The following is a 17,684-nucleotide window of genomic DNA, read 5'->3' as shown; positions in this document are numbered from 1 at the left end:
ACCTCTCCAATCAGAAGGAAAAGGCATACAAGTAAGTAGAATTAGATTTATCCCCAAGGTTGTGATCCTAAGCATCAGGAAGAAATTATCAAGGGAACCTATGGATTTATTTTCTGGAACTGAGGCTTGCAGCATAGGATTGCATTGTGCTTTTAAAAACTGTTTGAGAAATTTTTGAACCCTGCTATAAAATAGCATAGTTTTTTTTTTTTTTTCCCCTGCGGAGGAAAATCACCATCCAAAGAGATCGGAAAGATCGGATTTTGAAAATCAGGAATATAAAGACATGTGGGGATGAAGGGCCGACCTCCCTTTGACAGATTTGGTTGCTCTCTAAAAGTTTGCGGAAAGTAATATGTAAGTAACACACACTTAAACACACAGAAATCAGGAATCACAAGAAGATAAAAGAAGGGGAAAATAAATTTGAAAAGGTAGAATGGCACTATTGATTTAATAGGATCAGGAACAAAAGTTGTGCGAAACCATCAATTAAAATTTTACTTTCTCGGTTTTTTTTTCATTCAATAGATTGCAAAGTGTCTTAATTCATAACTTGGCACTTATTGAAAACTGTGACGTCGACAATGAACAAACAAAAGCGAAGCAAACCTGAGTGGAACAAACTCTCGTGCCGACAACACGGAAATAAAATACCAGCGTTTCTTTCTTCTTGGCCACTTTGTTTTTTCTTTTCCCCTCCTCAATAACTTAAAATACACTAGAAAAAATACGGTCATTATAAATAATTTGTTTTGCTTGTTTTCATGGAGAACAAATAATTATAAAGCTCTGTTCCTAGCAGAGTTCAATGACAAAGAGATTTCTCTCCCCCTCTCGGTTTCATTTTCTTGGCAAAAAGAGAGCGCGCAGCTCTGGCTTGGAGCGAACGGACGGACCGACTACTTCGCGGTCGCTCAAATTACCGCTATATATATATATATATATATATTTATATTTCTTCAGAAAAGAAAAAAAAATACATTGATATAGATTATGTAACATCACAAGGTTACGGGAATGGATGCACCTTTATGAGACCGGATCGAAAGGTTTGACGGAACACTCAACTCACCAATTATTCACCATCGCCGAAATACTGTAAATGCTTTTGTGCACCAATATCTTTCTTTTAAAAAATATACTTCGTACCCCCTGCCAGTGTTAGAGATGGCCTTACGGATGGCCGCGGATACCCTTCCGTCCGTACAGCGCAGAGAAAAGAGGAGGAAGACACCCAAGGTTACTAGAAATCCGACAGCCAAACAAGCTACATACCAATCCCATTGAAATCAATGGGATGAGAAGTGTTGGCCACGGATCCCGTTGATCTCAATGAGAGGTTGTGAAAATGTAGACAACCTTGGCGTAGGGCTGGGGGTCCGAAATTTATAACACAGTCGCGGCTTTATTAGAATTTCTCTTTTCTAGAACTCTTAAAGGAGACTGGATGTTTGAACCAAAAACAGGGATGGAGCAAATAGAATCCAAGGAATCGTGATTGTGGCCATACGTTTTGGAAAATAAGTCATCATTAAAACCTATGGCGGGGCTGTCTGCAAGGTATGATTTAAAAAGTCAACATGGCGGCTTGTAGAAGGCAGGCGGGCCTTCGATTGCACCCTCGCGGCCATTTTGACTTTTTTGACCTACTCTTCGGACACCCCGATTTATCCCCAAGTCAAAGATCAGGAGAGTCTTAAGCGACCATGGCTGGAGTACTAATTGAGGGTCGGGAATGTCTCTCACACATGGCCCGTTGATTTCGATGGGATCGGGCGAGAGAAGGAGCACCCCTTTCTCGGCCTCTCTTTAACCCCTCAAGTCGGCGCGGTGAGCGAGCTTCTTTCACTGACGGGCTTCGTTCTCATCCAGGATTTCAGATGTGATGCAAAACATGGGACGCCAAGAAGTTTAAAAAAAATTAACCGAACCCCATGCAGACCCGGAACAGTCCTAAGAAAATATTCCGACTTAGTTTTAGCGTTGGAAAAGGGGGGGGAGAAAGAATCGTGCGTCTCTTCTTCCCCTTTATTATCCTCCCTTCCTCCCCCTCCCGCGATTTTTTTAAAACTTTCCTCCCCCATCTCCACTTCTATAGTTCGTAGCTGCTCGAGCTTATCAAGCATCAGATGCAACGTGAAAGGAGGCCCGCCTCTCTTCTCCACTGTCTCGCATTCAAGTGAACTTCGCAGGAAAGGGGTCAGTTTCAAAACCTGTGAACTTCCCAGCTGCGCGTCTATACACAGTTCTTGCTAACTCTTCAAACAAGCCTCGCTCTTCCCTCCATTTTACCAGGGAGTGGCCTGTCGTCGTCGTCGTCGTCCTTTCCTCCTCTTGTATCAACGGGAGCAGAAGGCTTTGCCCCAAGTCCCTCGGTCAAAGAAGCAAGCGATTTCCTCGGAAGGCTCTCCCGCCCCACCGCTGCGTCGGGCCGGCGGGGCCCGGACGGGTCTTGGCGGCTGGAGGCTACCCTCGGAGGCTCCTTCACTTTGGAAGGCGCGCAGGCGCTGGCGGCTCAGCCCTCCCCGAAGCCTCGCTCCGGCGGCGCCAAGGTCGGTCTCTGTTGAAGGCGGAGCGCGGGAGGGCGGCGGGGGCGTCTCTCCGGAGAGCCTGCCCCGGGGGCCCCGCGCTGCCTGCCGTGGGATCGCCCCGCGCCCGTCGGGGCCGAAGAGTCACAGGCCCAGCGCGGCCGCGTGCTTTTTGGCTTTGAGTCTGAGGTCCGCGATGCTCGAGTTCTTGCTGGTGGTCTTGGCCGCCGCGGCTGCGGCCACCACCGAAGCGGCCGAGGCAGACTCCGCCGCCAGGGTGGCCAAGGGCAGGCCGAAGGGCGGGGCCGGGAACATCATGTAGGGCGCGTGCGCCGCCAGGTGCGGGTGGAGATGGTGGTGCGCGTGCGCCACGGCGCTGTCCAGCTGCAGCTGTGCCTGCACCTGAAAGGACAAGGGCGTCACGTTGCAATGACTATCCTAAAAGGTGTAACGAGAATGGAGAGAGACAAGAGCATTAACGGACCGCCCAGCCATCGCCCCCTCCCCCGCCCTTCAGTGCGCGCACCCACTCGCCCGCTTCTCTGGGGGAAGAGGGAGAAGTTAGCTGACTTGGTGGGGCTTGTCCTGGGTAAACAGTGACCTTCAGCCCCATCAAAAGGACTAGTTTATGCCTTAGCATGGGTGAACCCAACGAGGTGTTTGTTCGTTTATTAAACCATGGATCAGTGTGATGTACAAACCAGGTTGCCACCTCATTAAGCGCTGTTTACAAATTACAGTGCCAAAGTTCACACAACAGGGAAAGCCAAGGGCAAACAAATGGTATTATGGCACTGTGTGACCTGGACCTCAGATACAGAGAGGCATAGAGTGTATCTCTCCATCTCCCCCTCTCTCCTCCAAGAAGAGGAGAGGAAAATTGAAAATGAGAAAAACCACTGCCTTTCCTAAATTCCACCTTTTTGTCTGTAACTGAAGCACTGAACAAATTGTACAGAGTGCTATGTTTACATTTTCTCCCAAAGGGTTAATTCCTAAAAATTGTCCAATGATGGTAATAGGGGAGTTGAAGTTCAATTCAGAAGCTTGCCTGGAATTAGCTATCAGATGGCAAATCCATAATATATTTCATTGGGAATTAGCCCCATTGAATAAAAGCCCCACTTCTGAGGAATGCATGCATAACATTTATAGGTTGCATTGGTACAACCTCAAAGCTGCATTTAATGGGGCTTGCTCTTAAGCAGACGTTTTTACAGCTTTACATCTATCTGTTTTAGCAAACTCTTCAAGCTACTCACAACATGAAACCTCCAAGTCATCACATTCAGAAAAGCACAATAAGAGCACCTGAAGTAAATGGCAAGGTTGCAGAAATGCTCTCACAGTACTTGGCTGAGTCTCAAAACAGGTAAATAACATCCATAACAGCAGGCCAAGGCTGTTTTGAGCTTTTGTAGAGTAGGCTCTAAATATTCGAAGACAGGCTCCAAAGAAACAGCTTTCTCCCTAGCTGGAGTAAATGATGTGAACAGCTAGTACAGTCTTTAGACAAGCAGTCACCAGAGTGACTATCATCTAGTCAAGAATGAGCCAAGAAGAAAAAAGCTCAGCTTTCAGAATAAAAAGGGATGGGGAGTTAAAACTGATCTAGTGCCATGAAGTAATCTATTCATTTCTTCTTTCCTAGGATCATGTATCATGCTAAATCTAAATCCTTATTAGCAAAACACAATTAGTGACCCATGTAACATCAAATCAAATGAATTTTGTGGCAGCTTTTTGACAGTCTGGTTAATGTCACATGCTCCAACCATGCTCTTTTGTTTCAAGGCTGAGCGGTACAGAGGCATGCCTGAGCCTTGTTTAATATTATGTTTAGTGGTGGAGGGTTTTGGCAGGGAGGTGTTAAAGAAAGTTTTAAAGTGGGGGTGTCATCCTTTCTTATTATCTAAGATGCAGGATGGACAGGAACATAGACTGCCTGAACTCAAAAGTGCATTGCTGCATTGATTGGTTTCTTCTGCTGATGGATTTGCTGCATCTTGCATTGATTGACTGGCCTGTCTGCTTATATATGTTTGTTATACATTTTAGGAACAAAAATGTTGGTTTAGAGCTTCTGGTGGGTTACTATTAGTATTTTATTCCTGTGGCAGCTGTCAAATGGTATATGCACAAATTGGCTAAAATGTACTTAATTGTCTTCCTAGCTATTAAACCTTAGGCTTCTGGTTCTAATAAATGTGCTTGGTTGGTATTATGACTATCCAGTCTGAATTTGTTTTTTCAAAATACTTTTAATATGGGGAAATTATGTGTCCCGCTAATTCTTAATTCATGCATATTATGGCAATATTTAGGCCGTTTAAAAATTATTGAGTTGAGTACTGCAACCCTAAATAACATCAAGCAGATAGGTACAAGTCCCAATACTATACTTGTATCTCTTGCCTTTTCTCTGAATTGTCTAAGGCAGGGGTGTCAAACTGCTGGCCCAGAAGCAAGATGTGCCATGCCGAAACTGCACCCACTCCATTGCTGAAAATGGGAAAAAAGTTGCGATACATCACGTGATGCTGTGAGTTTGACACCCCTGGTCTAAGGGCTGTAGATATTTATAGTTCTCAATCATTATTTGCTCTGAATTTTGTAAAAGTATGATTTACACAGATTTTAACTATAACTATTTGGAGCTTTAAAGAAGTTTGCTATGTTGTTATGAGTATCATGGATACCAGCCACCTTATTTTGATATAGGTTTTCCTTCTGACTCATCTAAGAACATTTAATTCTATACAAAAGGCCTGAAAGTCAAAATCTATGCATATTAAATAAAAAAATTAAGAAGCATTGAACTTCGTGTATATTGAATTAAAGCTGTTTTTCCTAACTTTGTACTGACTGTTCTGTTCTAGCAGAATTCCCACCAGGAATTCTGTGGTGCCTGGGAATTCTGGAAAATTTAGTCCAATCACATTTAGAGAGTGCCAGGTTAGGAAAGGCTGAATGAAGGTTTGAAAAGAATTATGTGTCCACAACTATTTATTGGATGTGCACCACCTAAAGTATACCATTACTAGCAGCAAACCCGAGGAGTACAACTTTAGTTTGGGCAGAGCACAAGTCATTAAAAACCTCCTGGCTTTATGGCTCCAAGATGCTATTTCTAATACATCCATTATAAATCCCCTTGAAATCAACTAGAGTTATTTCCAAGTAATGGCCATGATTTAGAGACAGAAGCCAGAAATCAATGTCGTAATACAGTGTATCCCAAACTTGACAATTTTAAGGCATGTGGACTTCAACTCCCAGAATTCCACAGCCAGCGTTGCAGGCTGTGGAATTCTGGGAGTTGAAGTCCTCATGCCTTAAAATTGTCAAGTTTGGGAAACACTGTGACGTAAGATGATCAACTAGGCTGGGCAAGAGTCCAACATGTTTAGAAATAGGGTTGTCAGGCTTGCCTTCATTGACCAATCATAGATAGTTTAAAAGGGAATTTCCAAGAGAAAAAGAGATTATATGGGCTTTTAAAAAGCACACTGAACACTATTTTCAGTAAACAGCAAGAATATAAATTAAACTATTTAAAATAGAATTCTATCTGTAAAGCTATGTCAATTGTGATTTTTTTTTTGTTTAATCCTGCAAAGATTATTCTACCAAAATTAAGATCTGTGTATTCAGTCTTGATGCCTGTCCTTGTATCCAGTGTGAAAAACAGTGATCCATAGCAAAACTCAGTTCTTTGGAGTGAGCACTCTGTGACTCCATCAACAATTGCCTTCCTAAATGGCCTTACTAGAGCTTCACTGCATTAAATTCATTGGACTTTATCTGATTAAACATGCCTGGTTCACACACAGATTATTCCTTCCAAAAGTTATCTGCAAGTAAAACTTCATTGAACACATAGTTTTCCAGGTAATATGGCTAAAAAAGGTCCTGGATGTCAGGCTTATGTCCTGAATGGACTTGCCAAATTTGGCTTCACAACTTTGGCATTTTTCCAGATCCCTGATTGCTCTATTATTCCAATCCAGCCTCCTGGTTCCTTGAGATTACAGCCATGAGAACTGGATCCTAGCAAGATCAAAGCAGGGAATAAAGCTTTCTTTTTTTTCATTTCAAGAGCTTTCCACAGCAAACCTGAGTACTCTGGCAGGGCAATTAAATGCTGAATGTTTCAATAAAATCTTGCAATAGGTTGGGATGATGTGTAGATCTGCTACAGATGCAGGGAAGACTTGTTCTCACCCACTACATACAGTAACTCCCTTCCCCCTGCAGAAGGAGATTGCTGGCATTTGCTTTCAGCAAAAAAAAAGTGTCCAAGGCTTCTGTCTCCACGGAGCAAAATGGAGAAAACTACAGGAAAGGAATGGGAGCTACTGTGGCTCCTTGTCTCAAGGGATGCTCAAGACTGGCTCTCTACTTGCCTGCTGGAAAGGCATCCGCAAAGCACCAACATTCACGTAGGGAGCAACTCGGCATGCTTCAAACTGGCTTGCTGCTCCAATGAGAACCCCTGAAACAAAGAAGAATTGAATCAAGGTCCATTTTTATCCTCAGAGTCTCCCAGTCATAATAGGGAAAGAGAATCAGAACTTGACGATATTAAACTAAAATGATTAGTGCATGCATTTAGGCCATTTGGGCTCAGGTGCACGACAAAAAGGACTTTTTCTGATTTCCCCTATCTACAGTCCTGGACTGCTCCTCTTGATGCTATTCCAAGTAGAACCATCCTATGTACTTTTGCACTGAAGGAAGTCCTCTTTTATCCCATGAAGTCAGGCTGATAAATGTGCAGAAAACTGCAATGTTAGGAAAACTCAATAGAAATATTAGCGCCCAAGCCAGGCAAGAGCTCATTAATTAAAGGCATGTCTACAGCAAAAGCCCCTTTGGCTCTATTTCACATACGTACCTTTATGGAGCTGGTTTTCTTGCTTTCTGCATTTAGCTCTTCTGTTCTGAAACCAGACCTGGGCAGACAATCAGGGAGAAAAGCAAACAAGTCAATATAAAGCCACAGCTATATATATTAAGTGATCTCTCTGATGACATGTTTATTACAGGAAAGTTGCATTTTGTAAGCAGATATTCTTCTTCTTTCCCTATTTGCTATACCCAGACCTATTCCGTCAAATCTGCACCAGATCTTTTTCTTGGGTGCACACTGCAATTATTTGTCCAACTTTGGCCTCTCCTCAGGCTGGCTGATCTAACAGTAAATCCAATGAAACACAGCTGCATTCCTTTTTTTAATAAGCCTGGGTACGATTGCATCACAAGGATCATCAGTCAACTGTAACATCTTGCCTTACAAATGTTGGAAGTACAGTAAATATTTCTGAGTCTCCCTTCAACTACCTCCAAATTCCACAAGATGGAATGAGGCACTCTCCTTCACAATTAACTAGATTCTGTATATGTATCAAAGTTCAGTTGTTGCTATGGTCCCGAAAGCATCTTCACCATTAGAAAGGAACAGTTCTCACTCCTACTTTTCTAGGAAGTATTTAGTTTGGACTGTTTCTGTTCTATATTTAAACAAACTAACTGATCTAGAGTGAAAAAGCCATTTAAATGTCTTTTTGAGAAACTTATCTCATTTTCAGATATTGCAGTTATCAAATGTGTATCATGCACGTTACACATTTTAGAACTTTTAGTAACTTATTTAAGAAATAATACAGTAAAAGTTCTGTCACACATATGCTAACCATTGTAAAATGCATCAGTAAACTGGTTTGTAATCACACGTACAGTTTATGAGACTCTTTCTCAATAAATCTGAAGCCAGTTGAAATGAAAACTAGTATTACATTTTCATATTTCAGTTAAAACTAGACTTGAATCTTAAGCATAGATGGTGGCAGAAAATATTTCCAATAGTTTGGAAGCAAGCCCTATTCCTCAAAAGAAATTTATCCCAAGTAAACGCTGATAGATTGTAATTTTCTTCTGTAAAATCAATGGGTCTTACTTCCCTTCTGAGTGAAATGTATTTCATCTCAGGCCTGCTAAGCACTTTAATGCTGTAACCCAATACAGATTCACTGGGGATTGATCCTATTGTGCTCAGTAAGTCCTGTCTCCTAGAAGATGTGTCTAGATGTCTGCTGTAAGTCCCATGATTTTCAACTGGGAGAGAGTGAGGTTTATTTCTTTCACTTAGTTTTCTGGAAGTGCCTCTGTAGTCAATTGACCTTATTTCTGAGTAAATGTTGTTGGTAAATCTATTAAACACTTTACACAAAATGTGGAAATAAGAGGAAGTAAAATGGGTGAATTTAACTGGGTGATCTCAGTTTATATTTTTGAAAAAAGAGTCTTCCAGAGAAAGCTACTTAAATTCCAATCTGAGATTCAAATGCATATGGTATGGTCAAATATTAAAAATTGGGTTATCGTGCAAGAAGCTCATTTGGATGGAGCAGAAGGGAAATTTATTTGGACTATAAAACCAGGGAGGGCAGAAAGGAGATAGGAATGCATGGGACATTTCTCCAAGAGGATGTGTTGAAAACCCTCCAGATTTTAACAAAAGCAATGGAGTCTTGTGATGCTTTCAAGGTTAAGAACTTTATTATGACATAAATTTTCAAGCATCACAAACTATCAGAGTGCCATAATAACTATTCTATAAGACTTTCAGATGCCATAACACTATTAAAGTCTATAGTAGATAAATGCACTGACCCTCAGTTGAACAATAGAAGCCAGGACATTTTTTTTTCTTTTCAAATTTAGTGGTGGTAAAAAGAAGAGTTTGGAATCAAAACAGGACAAAAGGAACCTGAGCTGATGGCTTATCCTAGTGAAAACAAATTCCTAGGCTCAGAATGTATAACTAGATATTTTTAGGGCCTAAATGGAAATACAGTATTTTAGAAGAAGCAGGACTTTGGATAGCCACATGCATGATTTCAGTTCTGATGTATGAAGTAAACATTTTGCTGTTGGATACAAGAAACATAGGTGTAGATACTGAATATGTAATGACTACAAGAGGTTACTAGATTCATATCCAATTGATCAGTTCCAGAAGGTGAGACCTTAGGTGCCCATTGTTTGTTTATTATTTGAAGGTGAGACCATTGGAAGATGGGGGGGAGGGGTTAATATCTAAACTGGGAAGTTAAAAAAAAATCTTGGAAAAAAGCACTGGCAAACCAGATTTATACTGTTCCAAAAACCAAGACGGACATTTGTAGTGGAGGCCTGATTAGCAGGTCTTTGGGTTATCAAAACCTAAAAGTCTAAATCTGTGTCTCCCAGCTCCTTACTACCCCACAGCTTAGCAAAGGAGAATTACTATCTCTGCTGATTCTCCTGCCAATACAGTCTTATCTTTGCAGAAATATCCCTGCTGAACTTCTCTATTTGACCTAACTCTGAAAGTTTGAAATTGGATCAAGGGTTTTGATATTTGCACAAAATACAAAAATATATATCTATAAAACTCAAAAAGGAATGAGCTCATTAAAAGCTAGTTGTATTGATTAGCTTTCTCTGCAAGAAAAACAAAACACCAAAGCATTTAATTACAAACTTTGAGGTGGAGGGTCATAAAAGTGTCATGATAAAGAAGTCAAGAAATGCTCTCTCTCTGGGGACTAGCATGCAATACAGAAGCAGAATAATGATCTCATTATTATGATAATCTTGTTTGTTCCCATATTAGGGGGGGGAGGGAAATAGAAAATGTGAAAACAGCTCCACAGCAAGCAAGATGTCATTTCTGTCTATATTAAAGCAAGAAAAAAGTTTTAAAAGCACGAAGAAGGAGAATAAAGTTGATACTTTACCCCTTAATAAATTTGGACTGCCTGATCCTAATTCTATTCTCCCCCTGCCATCCCACACATACTTGGAAGAGTTCAAAAGAACTTACTATGAAAATCCATTTAATTCAGAAGGACTAACATTTGAGCAACGGCTTAAAAGTGAATTGCCTAATTTCTTTAGAGAGTTCCACTTTAAATTGGTTGGATTCCAGGCTTTAGTGCATAAAGAGAGAGGGTAAGAAGGTAGGAGTGACAGAAACCTGCTGTCCTTCAAAGGGAAAAGAATCTCACTGGAGATTTTCTTTGAAAGAGGAAGGAATGAGTTTCAAAAGAAATGGGCTGATGTCTGCACACCTAGAACCCACCTTAGGATACATTGAAATGAACCAACTGTTCTAGACCAGAGATCCCCAACCTTTTGGGCACCAGGGACCAATTCCGTGGAGAGAGATTTTTCCACTGGACCGGAGAGGTGCGTGGTTTTGTGAGCTGCCTGCATCTCACAGATGGTCCATGGATGGGGGGGGGGACCCCTGCTCTAGACCTAACCTTATTCAGGGTACTGCCTATTAGCTTTAAGGAAATAGACATGTAAGCCGACTCTGGGATGGCCTGTGAAAGATGCTGTTTTGTTTTCAGAGAGTTGCTAGCAAGATATTCTAGGGTTCCAGGCTAAAGCTACCGTTCCTGCTAGCTTTTCCTGGACAACAGCTACTGAGCAAAAGCAGCAAAGAAGTCCAGTCTGCCCACTTCCTGGATACACGTCCCCGTCTGACTTCTTGTGACCTGTTTCCAGAGAACTCCATGTAGTTGCTGCAGTAAAGCAATTGGATTCTGTGCAGCTACACAAACCAGCAAAACCTCAAGGACACCTCTTAATATCTTTACTCAGGAATAAGCCCACCAGCATCTAAGGCATTTCTTCTGTAGGAATCTGAGCAGGAGTAGGTCTGGAGACTGGGATTTTGGTTTCTAGTTATTCTCACACTAGCTAGCAAGCTCTTCGTCCTGCCATCTGCCAAGGAGAACCAGGCAGGAAAGGATGCTTAAACCCAACTCATGGGCATTTTATGGGGTTACTTTAAAGGATCCAGACTCTAATCAATGCAAATCTCTGGAAGTTCTTCTCTATGGATTATACCAAGTGCCAATTATTCTTTTGTTAAGGCAATCTCCCTACTCTGGAAGCAAGCAGCCTTTAATTCCTCCCACTTCTCTCTCTCTTTTTTTTCTTCCTTTTAGACCTGCTACTCAAAATACAGGCACCCATATTTATCTAAACAACAGTGCTTGGACAAATGGAAAATTAGAAAGGAGTAACAAGGGCAAGCAAAGAAAGGATAATTTTTTCCCTTCCAACTTTTATAGCTAAAACTCCCCCCCCCAAAAATAGAACTCTATGCTCCTCCCCCCCATTTGATTTTTTTCTGCCTTTGCTGCAACTCAACTGTTCAGATTCTGTCTTGATCCGATTACAAGATGCAGAGAAAGCCTTTCAAAACTGGAGCCTGGTTTGGTGCAGATGGCAGCCCATGTCGGCAAGATGGAGGGGAAAGTATCAGTTACTCTGTGAGCAGCTGCAGATGTTCAAGGACTAAAACGGCTCCTTGGGATCACACAAAGGAGGGTTGATTTTCCTGGAGAATCATGGCAGATAGAGATGTACAGTGTCTAACACTGGACAAACGACTCTGGCTTTTGGCTTGCCAGCATCTTGGGAGGGAAGGAGCCAGCTTACAAAACTTTGGCTCAAGGACCTCTAGGGAAAATTTGGAAGGTGTAAGAAAAAAAAGGGGGGGGGATCTCCAAAACAGATTTTTTTAAAGAAAGAAAGAAACCCTGCTTGCACCCTCTAAACTCTTCCTTTCCATTCACCTTTCTTTGGGGGGTGGCGTTTAAAATTGCTTACAAGGAAGGAAGCTGTAAATACACTGTAAATACACATCCAATTTCCTGTTTTAGACTTTTTTTTTTTAAAAAAAAAAGAGAGATAGTCAATACTTAAAGGTGTGTGTGTGTGTGTGTACCTATATACTATCTAGCCCAGTATACACTTTGGTATGCCCCCCCTATACATTTTTCCAAGTGAAAAGATTAGCCTGATATAATTTAAAACATGAAATGATAGAACTGAAGCCATGGAAAAGATCTTATTTGAGTCCCACGCACAGTGGCTGTCTTCACACGAACTAAATTGTGGTTTGCTGAACCAACCTTTATTTGATTTAACCCAGTTGCCCGAGGTCACACACACTAAACCCTACTCAATGGCTGGTCATTTTCACACACCGAGTCACAACTCAGCTAGCCTAGCCTGCAATTGGAAGCTCAGCCCAGCATGAAACCTGGTTTGCCTTTCCATCTCTCTCTCTCACAAACAGACAACCTCTGACTGTATTTGCCCCAGTGGCTTACCCTCCGTCGTTTGTTTTGCTTGGGATCAGCACCTCGTGCAATTCCAGCCAATTGTGGCTTATTCCATAAGCCCCGACTGAGCAACCCAGCCTTGGTAGCAACAACAGTAGAGGTTAGTTAGAAAGTGGAGAAGGTGGCTTGTCGGCAGGACAATAGAAGCAAGATTTTCAAAACCATTTAATGCGTTTTTCCTCGGGCAGCGGGGGGGGGGGAGCAACCTGAAATCGTCCCATGCCAGGTGAAGCCTGATTTGAATGTCTCCTCCCACGCTCCATCAAACCTGCACCAAGCAGATTACAGGAACTCAGTACTGAGGCCTCTCGGCCCCCCCCCCCCGGTTCAAAGAAGAGATCGGAACTCCGGAAGGCGCCCGGCGTGTCGAGGGAGAGCTCCCTTATACTGCCGAAGGAGTCTGAGCCGCGTTAAGGGTGGATGGATTTGACCCATGACCAGTGCAGTTACCTTCCTTTCTTTTAAAAAACCCCGAAAGCTCGCGCTCCGTCAGACCTGCTGGATCCGCTAAGTGGACGCCCCGTCCCGGCAACGGATCTCCCCCCCCCCACGCGCAGCCGAAGCGTCTTTCGAAAGGGCTCAGAGCCCTAGGAAGCTTTCCTTCCTTCTGGAGTGACCAGGGCTCCTTCCGCGGGGAACCCCCCGCACCCACTCGCGGGTGGCTGCTGCTTCCGGACGGAAGGGATGCCGGCTCCCGGCCAAAGCAAAGGGTTCGGCGGGGAAGGGCGGCCTCTCCCCTTCGACTGTCCAATGAAACCAGCCTGGGATCCAAAAGGAGGCTCCGCCGGCACCCGCCTTCCCAAACGCCAGCCCCCCCCCCCGCCGGCGCCGGGGCTCCGGGATGCTTCAGAGGAAGAGCGCCAGCAGCCCCGCGTCCAGAAGCGGCTAGTCGGAGGAAAGCGTCGCTTTTTCATCCCCCTCTTCCCCTTCCCAACCCCGGCAAGCGGTGGGCCTCACCTGCACCCGGGCTTCCGACAGCCCCAGCCGCTGGCTGAGCTCCTCTCGCATGAAGGCGTCCGGGTAGTGGGTCTCGTCGAAAAGCCGCTCCAGCTCGTTCAGCTGCTCCAAGGTGAAATTGGTGCGACTCCGCCGCTGCTTGATTTTCGTCTGCCCTTCGTCTTCCATCGCTTTGGCATCCTCTTTGCGCTCTTTCAGCTCCGGCGAAACTGGGGGGGGGGCGAGGCGAAAAAAGGCGATCAGAGCCGCGTGCCGGACCTTCTCCCCGGAGCACCGGGCCTCCTCTGATCGCCGAGTCTCCCCCCACGTGTCTTTTTGCCTTAAGCCGGAGGGGGAGGGAGGGGAGGGGAGGGGAGGGGAAGGACCAGAGATCAATGAACGAGGAAAGGTCACCTCCCTTAACGGTTTCGCGGCTGGAGGACTCCGCTGGCGAAGGCGCCCGGTGGGCCAAGCGGAAAGCGGGCCGTTCTGATCGGGCTAGGCTTTCCTTCAGAGTCCTCCCCCCCCCCCCACGCCTCAAGCCTTCAATAAGTCCCATGGATTTCAGCGGGCGGATTAACGCCTTTATGGGGGAGGAAGCTGAACTCAACGGGACATGTTTCTGAACAGCTCAGCAAAGGGTTTCTTCTCCTTTGTAGCGCAGTCCAATCCTAACCTTCTCCGAGGTATCAAATGCAAAGCCCTGGTGCTTTAGAAGTTTAGAGACTTGTACTCCAGGGTCTCAATCGAATTACACGGAAATAAGATATTTTCTCTCTCCCTCCCCCCCCCCACACACGGATTTTCTTTCCCTCTAAGACTTTCTTAGCGATATTTAGGAAAACACCCCGAGTTCTGCAGTTGGATCCGAAGGTGCTTTTCGCTTGCCCCAATAATCCCCAATCCTCTGCAGAACAGAGGCCCAAAGGGGTTTAAAAACTGAATTTAAAAAGATGTATGCGTCTTTTCTTTTAGACTTAAAAGACCAAATCTTTGGGTTTCGGAAGAGGATCTGAAGCATGATTGGATTGGAGAGGCAAAGATTTACCCCGAAAAAAATCTGAACCGTCGTTGGGGGTGGAGGAATCTTTCGGGTTCTGGACACACGCACCCCTCCCCAAAAACACTCCGCTGGGGCCCTTCGGGATGGCTCTTTGGGAAGGGAACTCAACTCCGACGCGCGTTTGGAAGCTACCTAGCCCGCCTGACTTTTCAAGGCTGGCCGGTTTTCGAGAAATCCTTGCGGCAGGTGCGGGGCAGAGGCGGCATCTGCCACATGCAGTCTTTCCTCAGATGCCGCTTAAACCTCCCGACGATCTGCTTGGGGAAGTTAAAAATCTCCTTGGCTTTCTTTGCGTGGAGAAACAGAAAAATACCCCCTCGAAAACGAAATCATTGGAATAACCACGCGGTCCTATTTGGATGTCTAAACGTTTAAATTGCATCCCGCTCCATCTGCCTCCTCTTTGTCCTGGTTTCCTCCCACTCCCCCGTTACAGATGAAAATGAAAACTGATCCACGCAGGGAATTTGGAAGTTTATACATTCCTGCAACAAAGGCCTGCTGCCACTAATTATAACGAGACAGTCGATCTTAATCTTTCCCTCTTATTCCATTTTTCGCCTCTACAGCCGTCCGCGCACAGACACAAACCCTTCACTTTGGATACCAGGCCCGGCTTTTCCTTGCCCGAGCAACGCTATCAAGCCACAGTGCGGGGGCTTTCCCAATTAAAAAACCTGGTTTCTCCCTTTTCCCTGGGACGGTTTGCCCACCGCCCCGCCGAAGTTTCTTTACCGCAATTGCGCTTCCCTCTCTAAGCCTATTTCGGAATTTGTTTAGCAAATCATTTCCGGCTCAGATTTTCAACCCAGTTCCGATCTGGAAGGAGCTACTTTCGTTAAACAAACGGGTTGAAAAAACGCTCCCACCTCTCCCCTCCGCGAACATGGCACTCGCTGACTCAAACCACACACAGATATTCAAATATACTTGAAAGTCACAGAGTTCTTTGGGTAAGCAAAGAAGGGAGGACTATGGCCCTGTGTAAGATTCATTTCTCTTCCTTGACACTGAGGCGGTTTTTTCTTTTAAGTAGAAATACAGGTAGGTCGCGAAGGGTTTCAGAAAATAAAGCTATAAGAAGCCTCCTTTTTTTTAGGATTCGAGTGCTGCCTACGATTAAAGGTTTCTTTTATAATACGATGGTTCGGAACTATTATAAATCTTGTCTTTCAAATGAACACTTTTTGAAGTGTACTTTGTGAAAGATAAAATGTAATTTCCTTACTTTTATTGTGCTCAACATTCGGTGCACTAATAAGGGGCTATGCTTAAAGCCTTCTGATTCCCTTTTTAATATGCCGATTTATTTAATTCCGCCTTTGTTTTACATTGGCAAATATCGAAGGGTCGCTTAGTGGAAGCGAATTAAAGTTCAACCGTAAAATACTTAAAGATGGACTTCGGCGTGACCTTACTCTATTGTTAGGTTTGTTTCGCTGGGAGTTAAACATTTTGAAAAAAGTAATGTGAGGAGCAATCGGACCCCCCCCCACATTGGCGGTATAAAGACTTCGGAGCTTTAGGATTGTTCTTCAGAGAGAGATTTTTATATGATGGAGGGGGGGGCTCCATCATATAAAAATCTCTCTCTGAAGAACAATCCTAAACAAACCCTCACAGCCAGTCAATCCGGCAACGCGTACCGGAGGAAAACCTCAGTTAGCCAACCTAACCTGTCAAACCTCTGTCAAAAAGGGATCCCACAGTCGATCCCCACAAAAGTCCACAGGTAGAATTCCACCCCTTCCCCCTTTCCGCTATCTGGAGCCATACCTTCCTGGGAGATGGCCGGACTGGGCTTCTTTTTCATTGGGTTTAGTTTTCAATATTCGCAGCGCTTTGCAATGCTTGTGGAGGGAGCGAAATTGAGGGCACCGACGATCGGGCCGCCCGATTCCGTCCTTTCTCTCGCCAAGTTTCCTCGCCCCACTCCTGCCGGGTCCGGACTCAACCCGTCGGAGCGTCCGGACTCTTTCGGCGGAGCTTTCCGAGCGAACCCGCAAGCGTAGAAACGCAAGCACACACACACGCGCGCGCGCTCGCTCGCTCAACTCCCTTTGCTCTCCCTGCCACCCCAGCCCAGATGTCGGAGAGCCACCCGCGCGGTCCCCAGCCTCGCCTCTTTCGGCCCCCGCCCCATCCCATCCCACCCCACGCAAGCCGGAGCTCTTACCTTCGCTGAGTTTAGGAGTGTCCGCGTCCCGGTTCCTGTCGACGGCGCCCATGTCCAACTCTCGCACCGGCGATCGCCGTCCCACGCCGCCGCTTCCTCCAGCTCCCCGGGCCGCCGGGCTGCTGCTCTCCTCCGCGCTGGACTCGTTGGAGCCTCCGGACTCCTTAGTTCCCCTGGCGGGTCCGCTTTCCAGCACCTCCCGGTACGTGATCAGCTCCTTCTTCTCTTTCACTTTCTGATCAAACGACTTGGAAACAAAAGCGGTAAGTTCTTCCATCGCCGCCTCTGCTTTGGGCTCTTTTTTTTCTCCCCCTCGTTTGCCTCCTCTGGCTGCTCCGAGCCCCCCAATAAACACATCAAGGGGGTCGGGAGGAGGGGGAGTGGGAGGAGAAGAAAAAAAGGGGGGAGGAGGGTGGGTGGGAAAGGGAGAGAAAAGCCGCAGAGGGGCTGGAGCGTTCAATGGGAGCGGAGGTTTCCCAACCCGAGCGAAGCTTGTTTTTTAAAAAAAAAAAACAAAAAAACCCGGCCTTTGACAATTCTGCCCGCGAAGAGTTCCGGTCTATCTGGGCTTCGGTGATCGAAGTCCCCACTATTTATACTTCGCAGAGCCTGCCCCTCGTTTGGAGCAAATAACCTCCCCTTTGGTCCTGGGAATGAACCCCCTTCTCCTAGAGCGGCAGCCCAGGCGCCTCGCCGAGAGAGAGAAAAAAAGCCAGGCGGGGAAGAGGGTGGGGGAGGTGGGGGAGAGCGCGGGAGAGAGGGAGAAGTTCTCCGTTCCCCCCCCCCCA

General features: G+C 45.2%; 1 protein-coding gene across 1 annotated transcript; it reads right to left on the bottom strand.

The window, feature by feature from the left end:
- Positions 1-435: 435 nt before the first annotated feature.
- SHOX2 (short stature homeobox 2) lies at positions 436-17,230 on the bottom strand. Its single transcript, XM_039363886.1, has 5 exons — positions 16,897-17,230; positions 13,679-13,887; positions 7,429-7,486; positions 6,938-7,026; positions 436-2,969 (listed from the first exon to the last, which is right to left on the bottom strand). The coding sequence occupies exons 1-5, from the start codon at positions 17,171-17,173 to the stop codon at positions 2,676-2,678; spliced, it is 927 nt and encodes a 308-aa protein (XP_039219820.1). The 5' UTR covers positions 17,174-17,230; the 3' UTR covers positions 436-2,675.
- Between the last annotated feature and the right edge of the window lie 454 nt (positions 17,231-17,684).

This window comes from Crotalus tigris, unplaced genomic scaffold, assembly GCF_016545835.1.
Source record: "Crotalus tigris isolate CLP2741 ecotype Arizona unplaced genomic scaffold, ASM1654583v1 scf7180000019608.391392, whole genome shotgun sequence".
In the NCBI taxonomy this organism is placed as follows: domain Eukaryota; kingdom Metazoa; phylum Chordata; class Lepidosauria; order Squamata; family Viperidae; genus Crotalus; species Crotalus tigris.
This window is presented reverse-complemented; position numbering and strand designations above follow the sequence as displayed.

Coding starts and splice junctions, on each gene's coding strand:
- SHOX2 (XM_039363886.1), bottom strand. CDS start 17,173: ATGGAAGAACTTACCGCTTTTGTTTCCAAGTCGTTTGATCAGAAAGTG. Junction 7,027..7,428: donor AGAAAACCAGCTCCATAAAG/GTACGTATGTGA, acceptor TCTTTGTTTCAG/GGGTTCTCATTGGAGCAGCA. Junction 2,970..6,937: donor TGCGGATGCCTTTCCAGCAG/GCAAGTAGAGAG, acceptor TACACCTTTTAG/GATAGTCATTGCAACGTGAC.